Source organism: Elephas maximus, chromosome X (genome assembly GCF_024166365.1).
Source record: "Elephas maximus indicus isolate mEleMax1 chromosome X, mEleMax1 primary haplotype, whole genome shotgun sequence".
NCBI lineage: Eukaryota > Metazoa > Chordata > Mammalia > Proboscidea > Elephantidae > Elephas > Elephas maximus.
Window position 1 is genome coordinate 52,095,138 of NC_064846.1, and position 20,792 is coordinate 52,115,929.

The 20,792-nt window shown below is 36.7% G+C and overlaps 1 protein-coding gene across 3 annotated transcripts in view; it reads right to left on the bottom strand.

Moving 5' to 3' along the window:
* Nucleotides 1-20,792, bottom strand: part of NRK (Nik related kinase) — a 159,730-nt gene that overhangs the window by 12,435 nt on the left and 126,503 nt on the right. Inside the window, exons 18-26 of one of the 3 annotated variants that reach the window (XM_049872093.1) lie at nt 19,546-19,922; nt 15,775-16,069; nt 13,547-13,652; nt 12,449-12,604; nt 10,353-10,496; nt 7,944-8,102; nt 2,276-2,380; nt 556-698; nt 119-268 (exon numbers count right to left, since the gene is read on the bottom strand). In XM_049872093.1, coding sequence (XP_049728050.1) covers nt 119-268; nt 556-698; nt 2,276-2,380; nt 7,944-8,102; nt 10,353-10,496; nt 12,449-12,604; nt 13,547-13,652; nt 15,775-16,069; nt 19,546-19,922 — 1,635 coding nt within the window. The remainder of the gene's footprint in view (nt 1-118; nt 269-555; nt 699-2,275; nt 2,381-7,943; nt 8,103-10,352; nt 10,497-12,448; nt 12,605-13,546; nt 13,653-15,774; nt 16,070-19,545; nt 19,923-20,792) is intronic. The other 2 variants (XM_049872092.1, XM_049872091.1) reach the window with 2 other exon arrangements.

Genomic DNA, 20,792 nt, shown 5'->3' on the forward strand with positions numbered 1-20,792 from the left:
CTCAGTTCCCAAATATATATTGCTAATCATATTTTTGAACCTTTAAGGGTTTTGACGGTTGAAAAAACTCTAATACTGATGACTCATAATTTCTAGGGATCTGAAGGTATTATCTTACGTTATTGGGTAGGGTCACATCAGACATAACCTCAGATTCTGCATCGATAATGTGATATCCATCTGCTGAGCTGAAGAAAATCTTTAGTCTTTTTTCAGAACCAATAGCCAGGTCAACTGTCACTGGCTTACGACCAACTGTTGGAAATACCTGCAAATATAAAACCAAATATGGACAAAAGGCCAAAAATGATACTTTGACTAAGGCAAAAATTCCCCCACTATTTGCTTAGTAGGTTTTTAAAACTCAAGTTTATTTTTAAAATGGCACTATGTATATAAAGGACTATATAACTTCTCTTAGGTCTGTTATTGTAAAAAGGAACATATTTATATTCAGATTATAAATCTTGAGTTTCCCTTCAAAGAGCAAATTGCCAAGGATCATAAGAGCCTGGCATGGTAGTGCACTCTGTTTGTTATCTTTAAATTCCTTGCCTTGAGCTTCAGCAAATGAAGGAGCTCATCTGGTCTCTTAAACCGATTCGCTGGATCAGCTGCCTGTATTTTTGCGAGTATTCGTATATACGCTTCATAGGACATGTAGTCTCCTTCAGAGTCTGCTGATTGATCAATGCATACTTGGTAGGGAATGAAAAAAGTCAGACATGTTAACCTACCACAGAATGGGAGTACTCTAGGCTCCTATGGTTCCTAGTCCAAGGACACCGATGGCCAAACCAGGATTCACTGCCAAGGCAGATCGGCGTAGAAGACTGAGTATCATGGTATTCATCATACTGGAGTCATGAGGTGGGATTCAAGAACTGAAATGAGGACTTGGAACAGGAACTGTGTATCAAGCTAGACAGAGGTTGGTACTTAATCTCTTTCCTTTCCAGCTCCATACCAGGCAGCTCTGACCAATCAACAGACCCCCAAGAACAAACCCATATCCAAATACTGACAGCTGACCCAAGGCTCAGTTTAGGGAGATCAGATCAGGGATGTAATCTGTGTCAGGGCAGACCCAGATTGCCTATATAGTTCTCTATGTGCTGTTTATTTATTGTGCAAATAGACATTGAAAGACAGTCATAAGAATTAGGCCATCTTTATCGTATACGTATGATGTATTGGCCTATAAAATATAACACGTAAACAGATCCTGATTGAAGGTACAACAGTAGTTCATGCATAAGTCTTGAGGTCTATCAGGATGTATGTATACCTATCAGTACTTTGTAAACACTCGTCCACAGACCAACTAGTTCAAAATCAACCAGGCATTTGTTAAAAATATAGATTCCCAGGCCCCACTCCAGACCCACTAATTCCATCTGGGGTTGGGTCTGAGATCTCAATTTTCAACAAATGCTCCTGGTGATTCTGGTGTACAGTTTAGGTTAGGAGCTACTGGACTCTATATAAAGCCACCAGTTTATTTACTCATCCTTATTACTATCAAATAAATGGAAAATAATCCTATTTAAGTGGAATGGCATTAATTTTGATGCATTGTAAGTTACTCTATATAAAACAGTCCTCAGTTTATGGAACATGATAAAAAAGAAATCATTAACTTCTGAAGCTGATCCATAGAAATTTAGCTAAACAACACTAACGGTGAAAATACTACTAGGAATCCACATAAACTTAACCACCATGCCTTACAATATTTCTAGAGAGAAATGTGTTTAGAGTTCCAGCTTGGAAGGAATACAGACCCACTCCTTTTCTCCCACCCCCATCTTTTGGAGTCCTGGTAATTGGAGCAAAGGCTTTGTTCTCCCTTATACCTCCTCCAATGGGATTCCACTCTCTACCATTGCTGCATCTTTTCTTACCTTCCCTCCGCTCCCCACCGCCCCCCCACTAAGAGAGAATAAGGACTTTCTCAGCTTGAAGCCATTGTGGTGGTACCCAAAGCCTGTGTTTGGGGTTCTAGAAGAAAGCATCTTCATGTTGACTACAGTAATTGGGAGTAAGGAGCTGGTGGGAAGGGGAAAGGTCAGGGAGTTCCCTCATAATCTCTCTTGTTGTGGTGCCTGTGAATTGTCTAAAAAAGGGTTAAACAATAATTATTGAAATGATATATTCAAATTACATTAATTGTAGAAGAATGATGTATATTTTTTGCACTTATATTCCAAAACGTTGCTGTTTATAATTTCCTGTGAAAAGAAAAACAGTATAGTCCAAATGAAAAGGAGATCACTCACTTTAATGGCAGTGCTTTCATCAAAGGACTTTGGTGCCCACACATAAAGGTGAATTGATGATTTCAAAGCAATTGCAATATAAGTTGTTTCTTCATGTTGAACTACAATGATAAAATATAAAGAGGTAACAATTCCATAGAGTTAACAAAAATAAAGTATTTGTATTTGCCATTGAAAATGTCACAAGCACGATATAAAAGCACAGAACACGTATTTTGAGAAAAGCTACATGGTTAAAATTTGATGTCCCCATAAAGGTGAAAAAATTTATAGTTTCACCACTTAGGTCAAAACACTTTAAATTGTACACTGAAAACTGAAAGAAATTAAGGAAGACATAAATAAATGGAAAACCATTTCATATTCATGGATTGGAAGATTTAATATTGTTAAGATGACAATACCACTCAAAGCTATCTACAGATTCAATGTAATACTTATCAAAATCCCAACGACTTTTTTGTAGAAATGGAAAAGTTGATCCTTAAATTCATATGGAGTTACAGGGGCTCAGAATAGCCAAAAATGTCTTGAAAAAAGAAAACGTTGGAGGACTCCTACTTCCCGATTTTAAAACTTACTACAAACCTACAGTAATCATAATAGTGCGTGGTGCTGTCATAAGGATAGAAATATAAATCAATGAAATAGAATTGAGAGTCCAGATATAAACCCATCCATTTATGGTCAATTAATTTTTGACAAGGGTGCCAAAGATTATTCAATGGGGAAAGAATAGTCTCTTCAACAAATGGTTTTGGGACAACTGAGTAGTTACATGCAAAAGAATGCAACTGGATCCTAACTTCACACGGTACAGAAAAATTAACTCAGCATGTACCAAAGACCTAAATATAGGGGCTAAAACTATAAAAATGTTCAAAACAAACATAACGGTAAATCTTCATAACCTTGCATTAAGCAATGGATTCTTAGATATGAAAACAAAAGCACAAGTGAAAACAAAAGCACAAGTAAAAACAAAATATTGGTAAAGCTGTTAAACGTTAGAAACTTTTATGCAGAAAAGGGCATTGTCAAGAAAGTTAAAAGACAATCTACACAATGGGAGGGAGTATTTTACAAATCATGTATATGATAAAGGTGCAACATCCAGAATATATTAAAACCGTTTACAACTCAACAACAAAAAAGGCAAACAACCCAAATAAAAAATAAGCAAAGGCTGGGGTGATGAAAAGTTTTAGAACCAATAGTGGTGATGGTTGTACAACATTGTGAACATAAGCAACGGCACTGAACTGCACACTTAAAATGGCTAAAACTGCAAATGTTATGTTATATATATATTTTAGCTCAAAAAATGGGTAAAGGACTAGAAGAGACATTTCTTCAAGAAGATATGTAAATGACCAACGAGCACATGAAAACATGCTCAACATCATTAGTCCTTAGGGAAATACAATTCAAAACAACAATGAGATACTACTTCACACCCACTAGGATGGCTATATTATAAAAAAAAAAAATTGGAAAATAACCAGTGTTGCAGAGGATATGGAGAGATTGGAACTCTCATCCATTGCTGGTGGGAATGTAAAATGATTCAGCTGCTGTTGAAAACCATTTGAAAGTTCCTCAAAAAGTGAACCACTGCTCTAAACCAAATCTGGGCCCATGCCCAATAGCACCATCTAGCCAACAGGCAAGCAGGGTCATCCATAAGGTTTTCTTCAAAAAACATGATGTCTACCCTCAGAAAGTTAAGCATGGAATTATCATACGACCCGGGAATTCCTCTCATAGTTAGATACACAAAAGAATTGAAAACAAGTATTCAACCAAATACTTGAACAAGGATGTTCATAGCAACCAAAAGGTAGCAAAAATCCAAATGCCCATCACGTTATGAATGGATAAAACAAAATGAGGTACATCTACACAGTGGACTATTATTGAGTGAAGTACCGATACATGCTACAACATAGATAAAACTCTTAAACATTATACTAAGTGAAAGAAGTCAGACAAATGATTCCATTTATATGAAATATCCAGAATAGGTAAATCCAGGGAGACAGAAAGCAGGTTAGTGGTTTCCAGGGGCTGGGGGAAGAGGAATAGGGAGCGAATGCTTAGTAGGTACAGATTCTCCTTTGGGGGTGATGAAAATGTTTTAAAAGATCTAAACTGTTAAACAACATTGTGAGTGTACTAAATGCCACTGAACAGTACACTTTAAACTAGCTAATTTTATGTTATGTGAATTAAAAATAAAAGCACTCTAAATAAAGAACGATATTCCTATAGTATCTTCTCCCTGCCCTTTTTCTATTTTATTTTCCCAAAACACGTGGGTCAAATTACAGCCAAAACAAATACACACACTTTCTTTCTTCTTCTTCTTCTTCTTTTTTTTTTTTTTTTTAACATATTGGGAAACCCAAGCTAGGTTGTAAAGTGTAACTAGGCCTCAGTCTAAAAGTACTGGCAACATCTGCCAGTTCTGGTATTTCCAATCACTTTACCTTTTTAGACTGTTATATAAACTTAAAGGATTTAAGGGTATCGCGTTATACAATATAATACTGGTGCTCTTCTCTCTTTTTATTGTTATTAATAACACTTCGGTTTCCATGGATATGGTATTTTGTACATTTATATACAAACTAAAAACATTATGGGTAGCCAGAATGAGCCACAAAACAGATAATCAGCATATGAATAATCAAAGTTATACACACACACACACACACACAACATTAAGATGGGAAAAATAAATAGTAGTGCCAGTCACTATTCTAAGTGTTACACAAATTTTAATTCATTAAATCCTTAAAACTACCTTATGAGTTATTATTTTCCACATTTTACAGCTAAGAAAACTGATGAACAAAGAGGTTAAGTATAAATCATATATCTGATAAGTGACTTGCATCCAGAATATATAAAGAACTCTCCCAACTCAAAAATAAGGCAAATTACCCAACCAAAAAATGGGTAAAGGACTTCCGTAGACACTTCTTCAAAGACCATATGGCCAATAAGCACGTCAGATGCTCGGCATCATTAGTCACTAGGGTAATGCAAATCAAAACCACAATGAGCTATCACTTTATACCCACTTCATGGTTATAATAAAAAATATGCAATAACAAGTCTTGGGAAGGTTGTGGGGAAAATGGAACCCTTATACATTGTTGATGGGAATGTAAAATAATGCGTTTTGAACAACAGTTTGGCAATTGTACCTGAGAGAAAAGAAAACATACATATTCACAGACACATATATGATAATGTTCATAGCAACATTATTCACAATAGCTGAAAGTGGAAAAAGTGCAAATGTCTATAAACTGATGAATAGATAAAGAAAAGTGGTGTATTTACAGATTGGAATGTTATTCAGCCATAAAAAAGAATGAAGTACTGATACATACCACAACATGGATGAATCTTAAAAAAAAAAAAAATCATTATGCTAAGTGAAAGAAGCCTGTCACAAAAGACTACATATTGAATGATTCTATTTACATGAAAAACATCCAGAATAGGCAAATCTATAGGGTCACTACGAGTCAGAATCAATTAGATGGCAACGGGTTTGTTTTCTTTTGTTTTGTTTTTCATAGAGAAAGAAAGTAGATCAGTGGATTCCTAGGAGTGTGGGAGGAAGAGAGGTGGGATGGGAGGTAACTGGTAATAGATGTGGGGTTTCTTTTTGGGGTGATGAAAATTAGATATTGGTGATGGTTACGCAACTCTAAATATACTGAATCTATTGAATTGTACACTTGAAAAGCATGCATTTTATAGCATGTAAATTATATCTCAATAAAGTTGTTTTAAAAAGAAAGGAAACAAAAAAATATTAACTAGCAATGTGCCAAGTCACACAGCTAGTAAGTGGCTGATTCCAAGCCAGCCTGTCCACCTCTAACTGCACCCTTAGTCACTACATTCCTCTGTCACTTTCTCCAGAAAAGAACTTTGTAAGACAGATAGTGCTACTTTTTCCCTTGATTCTGGACATAGCCTCTCTGTGCCTTCTCTTGTATGACTTCCCTGGACTCAAGTTCTTGCCAACTTGGCCTATGGTATCTGGTTGCTCTCAGTTAGCCCTTCTGGCTTTTATGGAATTTGTTATCTAATCTGCTAGACCTGAACCTTGTGTTAAAATCCCTTTTCCTTGGCTGGGGTATTGCTTTTGGCCTCACTAGCCAGACTTCATTGTAGACGAATACACAAGTTCTTTCCCTGTTGATCTGAGGCTAGCTTATTCTTTCATTGTTTTTTGTACTGTTCCCAAGTAGGTCAAAGAAATATGGTCAATTAACCCCAAAAAGCAAAGGAATTCCTTGTTAAGCAAATGCTTATTATAAATTTAATGTAGGGTAGTAATCCACATTATTTTGTGGGTCTTGGAAGGCTATGAAAATACCATGCATGTATGAGTACAGTGCTGTCCTGTGTAAAGGTGCTACTGTTCCACTTGTTAGTGGGATAAATGCTTTTAGTTGTTGCGAGCTGGGCTGGATTGATATGAGGTCAGCAAGGAAAACTGGAGTTACCTAGTCTATCATCTTACCAAGGACACAGATTTGCAAGATGACTACATTTGTAGTGATCTCTTATTGAACTAACAATATACAAGTAAACAGGAGGCAGTTCTGTTATAGAAATTCCTGATTTAACACACAGGGTAGGGTATCTTTCATTTCCGGGGCTTCCAAATTTACTTGGAGAGAAGTTGTGATACTTCAAACTAGAAGAAAGTGGTGTGTTTATTTAACGCGTAAATTATCTGAGTATCTGATTCTTCCTTTAATGGTGTGTGTGTTTGTATGGGTGTGTGTGATACCTATCCTGGGAAAGCTACTTTATGTGTAGAATGGAAATGACCAGTCAGGACAGAAGTATCCTGTTGCAATTTATATAATGGGATCCCAGCTATCTCCCACATATGTCACTACTTCTGCTTGAGGGGGCAATTAGTGAAGAGAGAAAGAAGAAAAAGAAGGCTGAGAGTAGAAGGGATTTGCTTCAAAATGGAACAGAGTGGGATGAAATTACTTCCCAGTTTCTGACAGCTGAGAAAAAGATTCTGAGACCCTGGAGTTGCTCCTCCATTTCGCAGTGGATGACTGTGAAGAGACAGGGTGTATGAAAACACTAACCAGACAAGAAATATCTGGCAATTATACTCATGAACATCGACAGTGCGAGCAGTTCACAGAATAATTTTCTTTTTGACATGCAACTTTTTTTGGTCAGTATTAAGAGGGATTTTACAATAAAAAATGAATTCTATTTTATTGCTGTTCCAAAGAATGAATATTTTGTGAAATCTCCTTGCAGGTTGCTAAGGATACATCAAGAACATTTATATACTTGAAGCTATCTAGGAGCAAGGAAAAAAATACTGGTTTATCTGGAATATCTAGACTGCCTGGGAAGGGGAGAAAGGTGTGAGAGACAACCAAATGTAACTTCAATAGCTATTTCAGTCAGTCAACATTTTCACAGTAACAGCCATGATTGTAGCATAAAAACCTAGACAATGTCTCAATGAAATCCATTCTTCTTTGTATTTGAAGTTGTAAGTCCTTTCCTTTCTCTATTTTGCTTTTCAAAACAATGTACTTCACTGGATGAAATGAAGGAAAATTCATATAGATATAATAAACTTTAAATGGGACTTACGGACACTGAAGTGTTCACAGCCTGTCAACTTATTAATAGCTTTGCAAGCTTCCTCTGTCTTTAGCATTTCCTCTTGCCTTTTCTTACTTTCTGGATCATCATTTAAAATCTTGTTCCTCAACCAGGTCAAATGATACACCCGAAGTCTGTTCTTACGGCCTGATAGATAAGAAAAGATACTTCAATTCAGTCTATGTTTCATGTATTAGAAGAACAAAAGAGTAAAAGTTATTTTGCCTTTTTAACCAAATGTTTGCATTAAAGTAAAATTATTGTTAAAATACACATTGCATCAATGTCTTCTCTTCTGTTTGGACATGTGATAGCAAAGCCTCTCTTGATTCAAAAATAAACTCACTTCTTATTTACCAGCTCCCTAGGTGCCTGTCGAACGTGGGCATAGCACACTCCTTTGGGGCAGGTTAAGAGTGTCACTGTGCAGACAACAGAATTACCATCCACTCATTTGTACCTTGGCTTTTGTCTAAGTTATGCCCCTTATGAGGTTCAGAGTCCCAGAAGGTGTCCCGGGTAGTGTCGAAACCTCTGTATGTGTGAGAGGGGTATGTGACTGTTTGGGCTTTTGGAGCCAGTGGGATGAGGCACTTGTGGTCTGTCATTCTAGCATGCTTAAAACATAATCCAATTTACCTTTAACGCTAATTTTTAATTGTGAATCCTGTCAAATTTTATAATTTATTTAAGGAAAACAAACCATTGAAATTACATATTTATATTCACTTTTAAAGTCATTTTCAGGGTTAAGTTTTCTAAGATTTCTAGGAACAACAATAAGATTCTTGTGTGATTAATCTTTAATGTTTTATATAACATTTTGAAACAATGTTAGGGTTCAGACATCTATGTCTATTGTCATTCTTTTCTAAAATGTTAAAATAAATCTAGCCTTTAAACTACTGGGTATCTTTCTAGACTGATCTTCTCAGTACAATTTGACGCAAATATAATCCACATATGAGAGAAATTCAAACATTAAAGGTCAAATCTGGGCTATAAAAAGCTGGGTAATAAGTCTCTAAACCACCCAGATGTTTTAAAAAACTAAATGTTGCTCTTGTGTACCTCAAACAATTTAAATGAATGATAACAAATGATGACTAACAAATCATGAAGTCTGAGAATACCTATAGAGGGTGTTATCTAATAAAAACGTAAAGCAAAGTTAACCATATTTAAGAATGTACATTATCATGTGCCACACGGCTGTTAGACAGAGAATACACAAACTGACATAACTGACTGCGATTAGCATCATTTGAATCTAAGATTTTTTTTTGAGTTTTCCTCTTCTTTCATTGGTCATCTTTTATCTTTCATCAATGAAAATGTTTTCCCGATATCAACTGTTTTGTAATCACTATCATTGTTAATACCCATTTACTTGCACTATCCTTGACTTGATGACAATGGGTCTCATATTCAAAGGTCCAGGTTCTGACAACCCCAAACCAAAAGTTCAACTACTATGTGAGGAGAGTGCAGAGGATTTTAGGGCTCCATGTTTGCTTCTGGCCCCATCTCCAAGATCTTGTGATAAGGCTGTGTTAGGGACAACAGAGTCACTTTCTTATCCAATTATTGTTCACTTTGTTTTCTGTTGCTTCTAATACATCACAAGGAACGGGTATGTGATTGTTGGTGGTTAGTCCCACGTGTATGAGTGGGTGAGCATTTGAGCTGTGAAGCTGTAGGGCGTTACTTCGGAAACAACCTTCAAGGATGCAAATGGTTTCATTTTTCTTATCCCTGACCTTGGCCAGGTGCATTACAATCGAATATCCAGGCATCAAAGGTGATTCAGGCTTATTGAGAATGAACGCCTGAAACTAATGCCCTGAGATAAGTAAACCTGAAATGGAAAATAGCCCCTGAGTTCTTCTTTAAACCAAACGATAGCTTAGCTTAATTAGTAAAGGTCTGCCTGAGCAGAGTGCTCTTTTAAAGAACTAACTAGATGGGATCCAATTGACAATAGCCACTTGAAAGATTAAATAGGAAGCTTGGGGGGTAGTAAGTTTATGTTAGTGGGGGAAGAACAATTTGAAAAAGGAGGGTGAGGATGGTTACACAACTTGAAGAATGTCATCAATGTCACTGAATTGTGCATGTAGATATTGTGGACTGGTGAATGTTCCGTGTATATTTTCAACAAGAACAAGAAAAATCAATTATTTTTTAAAAGGCAATTCAGTTTTAACATAACCCAGAAGTTTTAATTTAAATTGTAAATAGATAAGAAAAATACAAATAGCCAAGTCTGGAGTCCCAATTAAATGTTATATCTAAAGTGTTCTCCTCTGAACACCTTAACCTGAGAAAATCTTTAACCCAGTTTGCAACCTAATTCATCTGCATAATTACTCAGTTAATTTTAGTTCTTAAACAAACCGGAGATGGTAATCAGCAAATTGAGTGGCTCTACAACTTGAATCTGACGGAATGGTCTTCGCTTGATAAGTTTAGTAATGTCTGCCTTTCCACTTCTGTCCATCAGATACAGGTTCGATCGGGTTCCCAACAGCAAATTCACTCCTGTTTGTATTTAAAAAAATATGATATATTAACTCAGATCATTTTTTAGAACTGCATTTCTGTTCATATTTTTGCTATTGCAGTGTGCTAATCTAAAGAGGATTTTTTATCACTTTAGACTGTTAACCTCACTCTGTGTAACTGTGAACTCTGCCAGCAGAAGAAATTTCATTCAAATACATTAAAATATAGAAGCTAATACCCTCTGGCAATATTCTACTGGCTGGTTTCTGGTTCACTGTCCCACAAATAGAACTTTACGTATACCTCAACACTCTTTATTAGTGCCCCAAACTTTATCAAAGTCTGTCAACCCTTTTGAAAGTCACCTCTATGCAGTAAAGCTGCCTAACACATACAAAGATTTCAATTCTGGTGGTTTCTCATTCCTAACTATACCCTAAAGTTTTAATGCTTTTAAAATAATTATATGTAGAATAATCATTTCTAAATTTAATGATTTATATGTTCATCCATAAATTAAAAAAAAACCCTGTTATACTGCTAAATGTCCATGAAATTAGTTCCTACGTTCATGTATATGTGTTCCTACACTCTTGTCAGCTGGCTCTATTTCTTCAAATTAAAGCACTGTTTAAAGACCAAATGAGAGGACCGAAATAAAAGTTGGAACTAAAGTTAAATTATACTTCAAACCACTGTGGATTTTCCCCCATAAACTGAAAGACAGGAGACAATAAGCCACAGTACTATAACAGTCTCCTTCCACTTGGACCATATTTGGATTCTGTGGGTAAAAGGAGCCCTGGTGGCATAGTGGTTAAGAGCTCCTCTGCTAACCAGTTCAAATCCACCAGCAGCTCCTTGGAAACCCTAGGGGGCAGTTCTGCTCTGTCTTATAGGGTAACTATGAGTCAGAATCCACTTGACTGCATCAAGTTTGGATAAAAGAATTGTCTTGGCCTTCATTTTCCCACTCTGTCCTCCATCAGTTCTTTAAGTCATATCCAATCACAGGTTTAGGAATTGCCTTTTCCTCCCACAGGAGAATCATGGAGGTGGGGGGAGGGGAGTGCAGTCAATTTTGATGACAACTTTTTTTTTCCAAAGTATAAAATCATAAATTATAAAAATGAATTACTAGACAATAAGTGTAGCTCTGGGTAGTTGCCTGACTGAAATGTTAATAATGTCAACCTTGCTTTCTTGTTATCTGACACATTAGCAAAACTTTGAGAATGACATGTTTTTCTCGGTTGTTTGATCCATATAATTTTAATGTTTGCTACATGGCTCTATTTTTAATTTAAAATCCTGTCCCCCATTCAATCATATATCAAAATCTGTGTTGGAGGTTGGCATTTATTTCTCATTTCTCCTTGCCTTAAATTCATTTATTCTATTTCATTTATGATTCCAAGTGGCTTGAGGTAAAATATTGTCTCGGCACTATCAACGTGGCTGTAAATCTTCAAGGAAAAAAGAGTTGAAAAAGTCTGTCAAAGTTAAGACATTATATAAGGAACTTCCTCCACAAATTCTAAAGACTATTTAAAAACAATATCCTACAAAACTCTTCCTTGTAATATCTCATTATGTATCATATGTTGCACACTTCCCTAACTTAGAAATACTAAGCTCAAATTTTCAAATAAGTATTTTTTATTCCAATTTTGTATTTTTAAACTGGCAAACCCTGGTGGCATAGTGGTTAAGTTAATTCAGGTTAAAAATAAAATAGAATAAAAAGGGGAAGGGGAGTCAATTCAAATATCAAACTGCATTGAGTGAAAAAAATCAGGCAAACCAATTCTGAGCAAATTAATTACTAAAAATACATGTAAAAAAAATTGACTGGTCATGGTTTGGTAGAAATAATAGCAGCCAAGTGGCATAAGACTCTGCTTTTCAAAAGCTTGCTACGTAGTTAAAAATGTGTTCTTAAAACAAAACAAAACAACAATTGGCAACAAAACGAAATCGAAACTCACCCCACAAAGAACCACAGCAGATCTCAGAAGTGAATTCCTTTTCATACATGTGGATTAGTGGTTTTTTACATGCAGACGAAGCATAGAGTGGGTTAACATTGATATCAGAGGGTTGCTTAGGAGGTTCCTCAGGTACTTCCACTAATCCGCCATATGCTGGGAGAAGAAAGAAGTTATTGAGAGAAATTACTAGTCTATACACCATATGTGCTTAGGGGTTTCCACAAATGAGACACCGCCTAGAAAAGTTCCTTTTATTTCACTGTACTTTATTTTCTATTGGAAGTATCATTTCAGTAACCCCTAAACCATCCATCAGATAGCACAAATCATGATGGGTTAAAATATACTGCTGAATATGAATGTATTTTAAGTTACTGTGACTAAAATCCAAAAAGAAAAAGACAATCCAGATGAAGGACTCAATTTCTCAATTGTTTTTTAAATTTAGGTATCATAAAGATTCAGTAAGGGGTAGATTTTTTTTAAAGCCCATATCAATCTGAATTTATGTCAAGTGAATATCAGAATGGTTTGATTATTTCCAGAGCCTGAACTGGTGGGTCAGGCACTGTATTTAATATGTAAACAGATAACATTTGGAGAGTGTAATGAATTGAACTGTGTCCCCCCCAAAATATGTGACGAATTCCTGCCTATTGTATTTGTGGATGTGATCCTGTTTGGAAATAGGATTTTTTTTCTTTTGCTGTGTTAATGAGGTTATGACAGTGTAGGCTGGATCCTAAGACTAGTCACTTTTAAGTTATAAAAAGACCAGAATACACACAGGGACAAACACACGGGGAAGACAGATGCCATGTGAGGATCGTCTAAAAGCCAAGGAACACCAAGGAACCAAGGAACACCTGGGGCTCCCAACAAGAAAGGAATCAACATGGCTGAGACCCCAATTTGTGAGCCCCCAGAAGTGTGAGAAAATGAATTTCTGTTCTTTAAAGACACCCACTTGTGGTAGTTCTGTTATGGCAGCACTAGGTAACAAAGAGACCATATCAAACACACAGATGGCACTGGTAAAATCACCATTAGCAGCCCTCCCAGAACCTTTGGAAGATGAATGGCTGGCAGAAAAACCTGAATTTGTTGATGAATCTGATATATCCTTACTGTCATTATCAGGTGCTGGGGGTGCAGCAACTGAGGCAATGATATTTGAGGCCTCACTTCCACCACTTGGCACCTAAAGGAACAAACAAAATCCATTTTATCAGGAGGTTAATAGCGGGAGAAATATGCCTGGGGGTCATCTGAAAAAGGAACACAAAATTTGTACCATCTCTTTAATAGTCTTATAAAATCCACATTTCCTAGTAGAACTCTAGAATGTTATCAGAAGGGAGAGAAAAAATCTATATTGAGACGACTGATGTTAGAGGAGAAATGCCAAGGAGTTTCATGCCTCCAACTGTACAATTTGGGAACTTAGTATTTGTGGGAGCCTGAGCGGCTTAAGCAGTTTGAAATCAGCTACTAACTTAAAGACTGGCAGTTTGAACCCGCCCAGCAGTTCCATGGAAGATAGGCCTGTAACACATGAAGTTGCCGTAAGTCAGGGCCAAACCGACAGTGGCCAACAACAACATCTGTGGAACTTTTACCATGTATCAGGTACTGTGCTAAGCATTTTATTCATATATTTTTGTGAATCCTTACAACAACAAAGTAAGTATAATTATTTTCATTTCACTAATAAGGAAACTAAAGCTCAGGGAAGTTTAATAATTTATTCAAGGTCATAGAGGAACCAGAGTTTCAAAGCAAAGACTGATTCTAAAGCTTACATTCAGCTATGCATGTCAGATAGCCACTTAAAAAAAAAAAAAAGCACCGGTGTGGGGGTATCAGTCCCAGAACTGGGAGCATGAATAATTCACAGTGAGGATTTTCATATGGCCAAGTTGGTGGATGATCTACCAACAGAAATTCTAGATTGGGAACATGCTCTTGTGCAAGCTATTCCCTCTGCCCAAAAGGCTGCCCCCTCACCACTCTGGCTTGATGGACAAATCATCCTTCACGATTCAACTCAAATATCATCCTTGACTTTTCAAGGCAGAATTACATACCCCTTTTTTTTCCTCTGTGCTTTCAAGTATTTTGGCCCTAGTTTCATTACAGTACTTACCACACTGTAGTTTAGTTATTTATTTACTTGCATTTCTGCCACATTGGATTCTGAACTCCTAAAAGGCAAGGAACTATGTCTAATACATCCTTGATTATTTCTCTTTATCCAGTCACTCAGCCTTAGGGCCCAGTCTAGGGCCTGGCCTTAATAACTATTGACACATAATAATTATGGAAGAAATCAATGAAGGAAGGAAACAAGAAAAAAGGGAGAAGGGGAACTTCCCAGATGGTTTTCAGTGGGAAAGCAGTAAAAGTCAGAAAGTTATCTATCTGTCTGTCTGTCTAGAGGAGCCCTGGTGGCGCAGTTGTTAAGAGCTCAGGCTGCTAACCAAAAGGTCCGCAGTTTGAATCCACCAGCTACCCCCTGGAAACCCTATGAGGTAGTTCTACTCTCTCCTATAGGGTCACTATGAGTTGGAATTGACTCAACGACAATGGGTTTGAGATTTTTTGGTATCCATCTAGAGTCCCTGGGTGGTGCAAATGGTTAATGTGCTTGGCTGCTAGCCAAAAGACTGGAGGTTCAAACCCATCAGAGGTGCTTCAGAAGAAAAGTTTGGCAGTCTATTTCTGAAAGGTCACACCTTGAGCACCCTATGGTGTACAGTTCTGCTCTGTAATACATGGGGTCACCATGAGTCAGAATTAACTCCGCAACAACTGGAAAATATCTATTTATCTAATTCAAAGCATTAAAACATAAGTTTTATAGCATCCCAGGGTATCTCCAGTTATTATAAGGAGAATTTTTGAAATTTATGGAGTATGGATCTTCTTTTCGTTTTAAAAAAGTACATGACACCATACAGCACTTTTGTGATTGGGAAGGTCATAAAACCTGTCTACGACAGGGCAGCACATCTCTCTCCGTGCCAAGAATTACTACTTAGACACACAGAAGAGCTTATCAAACAGATAGACTGTTAGTTACTATGTTTTTCCACAGGTTACATTATAGCATCCCACATAAATTCTGTCACATTCTGTGGCTCTTATTCCTGAGTTTCTTCTCTGTACATTAGTGTAAGCAGGCTATATATTTCAGTGAAAAACATTTAAAGCTTTGTGGTAGAAGGTTAATATCTGCTTGGAATGGCTGGAAACACTACATATCACAAGAAGGAACATTCACGATGAGATGAGTTCACTCTCTTTTCTGAATGGTGCCTTACCTCCTGTTGATGTTCAAAATCCTGGGATGCTGGTCTCTCCAATCCTGGAACATCTGCCTCTGCACAATTTTCTCCTCCACTGAATTGGTGGGCTCCACTCTCTTCATTGGCTCCACTGACTCCTTTGCCTCCACTTCCTTCCTTGCCTCCTCTTCTTCCACGGTCTCCAATAGCTGCACTCTCTCCTTGGCTTCTACTGGTTTTATGGCTCCCATTGCCTCTATAGGTTCCTCCTCTTCTATCACTTCCATCTCTACCATCTTGTTTGCAGCTTCCACCTTTTCCATAGCTTGAACTGAAAACAAACTCCAATTAATGAAAGAAAGCAACCCAACAAAAATACATTTGAAAGGCACCAAATGAAACAGAATTAGGATGCCTCTTAAACATACCTACCACGTCCAGGCACGTTTTCGCTCAATGTGAACACTTCAACTTAGCTTATTGCTACAGCACGGGTAAGACAAACGTCTATATGTCCCGTCAATCTTAAATACCGAATTAACACCATAGCCATCTGAATGGCAGAAGCAAGAGAACTTGCATTGTTTGTTAAGAATATGTGTTAGGTTAGTAGCAAGAACATGTATTTTTCCTTAAATAAAACAATATTTCACACATTAATAACTTCACAACCATATGAATCATCAAGTCCATATTTTCTGCTCAGTCACAACATATTTAAACAGTTTGTTTTGCAATTCATGTAATTTATGGTATGATGATTTTAACATCTGCCTTGATTTTCTTAACACGTGTATAAACTGCTTTGCTATGCAATCTCATCGGCCTATTATTACCACCAGGAGGTTCAGTAACATAGATCTCATATCTTATAGAGCTATGATAGCGATTTACTTAGTTGCTAAGTACGCCAAACTTAACAAAATGTCCCAATGATCTATTTTGCATAAGAGACAACATTAAACACATGTGCCTTTGGTAATTTTAAAAGCAAATTTACTTGACAAAGGAATTCCTGATGGATTTTTTAGTTGGCCAAAAAAAAGAGCTCTTGGCAATTTCTCCCCCAATTAAACACATGAAGATCATCTTCCTACTCATTTACATTTTTTATACACATGTTGATATCTCAACTGTTTGAGAAGTGTATAACCATGGAAATTAAAATTGCTATGTGGAAATTATCTAAAAGTTATCCACAAGGGTCATGCCTACTTATACATAAATTTTCTCATAATGATAGAGCACTCCACAACCACCCTTTTTAATAATGTTTTCCTCCTGAACTGTTCCTGTTGCTGCCCATCAACAAAAAATTGAGGCAACAAGGGAAAAATGAAGCATTGGAAAGATTAGCCTTTAGTGACTTCTGTTCACTATCCACTTGAACATTTGATCTCCCTCATATGACATTTCTAAATGTTGTTTAGATTCTGGAGACACAAGGGGCACGACAACAAGAGAAATGCGCCCTGAACTACCTGGTTGGCATTTAACAGGTCTAATACGATGGGGAAGAAAAATAATAAGTCTGGACAGACAGCCCAAAATTGAAGCAATTAAATCATTCACTCAAGCATAATTCAGATTAAATACAGGTAAAACAACAAAGAATAGTTTGCACAAAGTTCTTCAGTTTTTCCTGGGTGGTACAAATTCTTTCATTAAACACCAGATTTCCCCAATTCATTAAAGAGACATTGCTAGACACATGTGCCACATCTAGGAAAGCATTAGTGTGTACGGGAACGTTAATCAATATTCTCAGAATTTCAGCTATAAAATATTTCCATTCCAGATCGAGCTGCAGGGGTTCTGATTTAATGCAGTGGTTAAGAGCTGGACCGCTAACCGAAAGGCTGGCAGTTGGAATCCACCTGTCACTCCTTGGAAACCTATGCAGCAGTGCTATTCTGTCCTATAGGGTTGCTAAGAGTCAGAATCGACTCGACCTCAAGGGCAATAGTTTTTTTTGGGTAGGGCCCAAGCAATAGCACGGTACTTTTTTAAAGCTGCTTCAGGTGAGTCAGATGTGCAGCCTGGATAGAGAACCACTGATATCAAGGATATGAGTTAACTGGGACAAATCTTTTGACTAAAACCATGCCCAGTAGAGATGGAGACATTAATATTAGACATGATGAGATCTTATTTGCAAGAACTAGTGCCCTGTTCAGGAGATAAGCTTTGACTTTCTTTTCAGACAATGAGCTTTTGTTTGCATAGCAGGAATAGCTTTACAAATGAACACAAATGGCAATGCTGTGCATCTCTAGGCCAGTGGCTCTGAAACTTTAATTTATAAGGGATGCTCTACTGTAGGACATTTGTAATGGGGCTAGTATTCTCCACTTTTAAGAAGCATCCTAACAGATTCTATTGCAAGTGGCTTTTAGACTAAAACTCTTCTATAAAAGAACAAGCTTCACAGACAATGATAACACAAATGGAGAACACTGTGATTTAGTTATATATACTCTGCACTGTGCACTTATTCCTAGAAGGTTTGATTTCACCACAGTCATAATTATTTAATGTTTTTGTTAAATTTATATCACAATTTATTTATATTTTATATACATTCTTGTCTTTGGGAAGTTTTTCTCAAGTGCTGAGTGATATGTAGTCTATTCTGGCACGTATGCTCCCCCAATAACATTATTCAACAATTTAGCAAAATGATATGTGAGTATTAATATTATAAAAAACAACAACAACGCCATTCTCCCACTGTGAATAATTTACCTAAAAATGCAAATATATATTATAGGGTGACTATGAGTCAGAATCAACTCGACGGCAACAGGTTTTTTTTTCAATACTATAATGTTACCATTAAATATATACTATATACTATAATGTAAATACTATACTATACTACTACAGGAGCCCTGGTGGTGTAGTGGTAAAAGCTCAGTTGCTAACTAAAAGGTCAGCAGTTCAAATCCATCAGCGGCTCCTTGGAAACCCTATGGGACAGTTCTACTCTGTCCCGTAGGGTTGCTATGAGTCAGAACTGACTCAACAGCACTTAACAACAACATACTCTACTAGAATGTAAATACTAAAATGTAGATATATACTATATATATATAGTTTTTTTTATATATAGATATATATGATACTATACTAATTTTGTTTGATGCAGTTTAAATGGAAACCGTGAGCATATGTAAAACAGAAAACACTATCTGATTAAAGATAAGCAAAGAACTTCATTGACAGCAAACAACTGGTGGCATGCTAAAAGCATTATTTCACCAAATATCATCACTTTGGGCAACTACTCTATAGGAAGACAAAAGTGATTGAGTACTGAATTGTTACAGCAGTTTCCAGAATTCTAAGAATAACACTACTTTAGTAATTCGCAGCCTGAAAATAACAAGCAATGAGAGTCAATTTTGCAATTCATTTTTCTCAACAAATTTAGAGCTTTTGTTCACAAATACCAGGGCTTCATCTTACAGTTATTAAATAGCACACTTCATTTGCTACATCCTTTTTTATGCCACTGTGTCTTTACAGGGTAGGATGACTTATTAATTTTAACAGAAACACCCAGACAGTTTCAGTTGTAAAGAACCCAATAAATACTTGAATGTTAGCAAAAATGTAAAAATAACACAAAATTAAGTGTGCTGCATTAAAAAACTTAAAAGCTCTTATTGAAAATGAAGCCATTTAGTATACACAAGTGCAATTCATTCATCCTCTTGGTAATGGATTTTTAAAGTAAATGAAATATGCACATAGTTTTGAGATTGTATAACATGTATAGTATAAAAGTCATCCCGAAAAACCAACCTTGGCCAACTAGGACCGTCATCATGATAACTGTCTTCTTCAGCAACAGCCTCATCACTGTTGTCATCATCATTATAGTCTTCATGGACATCATCAGCCTGATCAATTTGGTTATCAAAGTCCTCGTTCTCATTTTCATGGTCATAGGTATCTTCGTAAGCGTCATTAGAATCATCATCATCATCATCACCATCAATATTAGCACCAGCATCGTCATAGAGGTCAACATAATCACCATCCTCTTCAGGTGGCTGAATGACGCGTGCAGGAGTTACCCAATCATTCCGGAAGATTTCAGAGAGTGCATTATAGCCTACCCACTCATTTGTCAGGTACACGGGGGGTGATATTTTTCCTACTTTAAATCCATCTGGTACCTGTGTGTACAAGAAAGGTTAATGTAGTCTCAGCAGCCTTTCATTTTCTTCTAGACTGGAAAGTTTCCAAGCTGAAAACATTAAAAAAATATATTTTCAACTGAAATGAAGATGTTCAGTCACTGGAGAGAGCCAACTTTTAGTGAGGATCAGATGGCAAAACCCAAACCTCAGACTGGCTTTTCTGGATCACACACGGCAAAATCTAGTCATTTTGTTTTTTTATTTCCACTTCTTATCTGCTTAAGAGTAGATATCTGATTTTGATGCAAGAGAGTAGGACAGGTAATCTGATGCTCTATAGATGCAGTCATTTTCTTTCCTTTTATTTTATCCCGATATATTGGGATTAACACAAGGCTCTTAAATTGATACGTTAATTTCTCAGCCCTGGTTTTACAGGTCATGAGATGTCTTAATACATCTCAAATACCTCTAAAAAGCAATTAATATAAATCCACATTTTAAATATGGTACGTACGATATAGCACCTTTGGAGTGCCTGGGTGGTGCAAATGGTTGAGCTCTCAGCTATCAACTGAAGGGTGGATGGTTTGAGTCAACCCAGAGGCGCCTTGGAAGAAAGACCCAGCATCTACTGTTGAAAAATCAGCCACTGAAAACCCTATGGAGCACAGTTCTATTCTGACACACATGGGGTCACCATGAGTCAGAGTCAACTTGACAGCAACTGGATGGTTTGATTTTGGTCACATAGCAGCTTTAGGCAGTCTGGAAGGGGTGCGTGTATGGTGGGGTGGGAGTAATTATAAATGTAAAACAAAATAATCTAAAAGCATAACTGCAAAAAAGTTGGAGAACCTTTTTATTTACGCATTCAGATGTCACTTTCTTTTTCACTACTTGTTT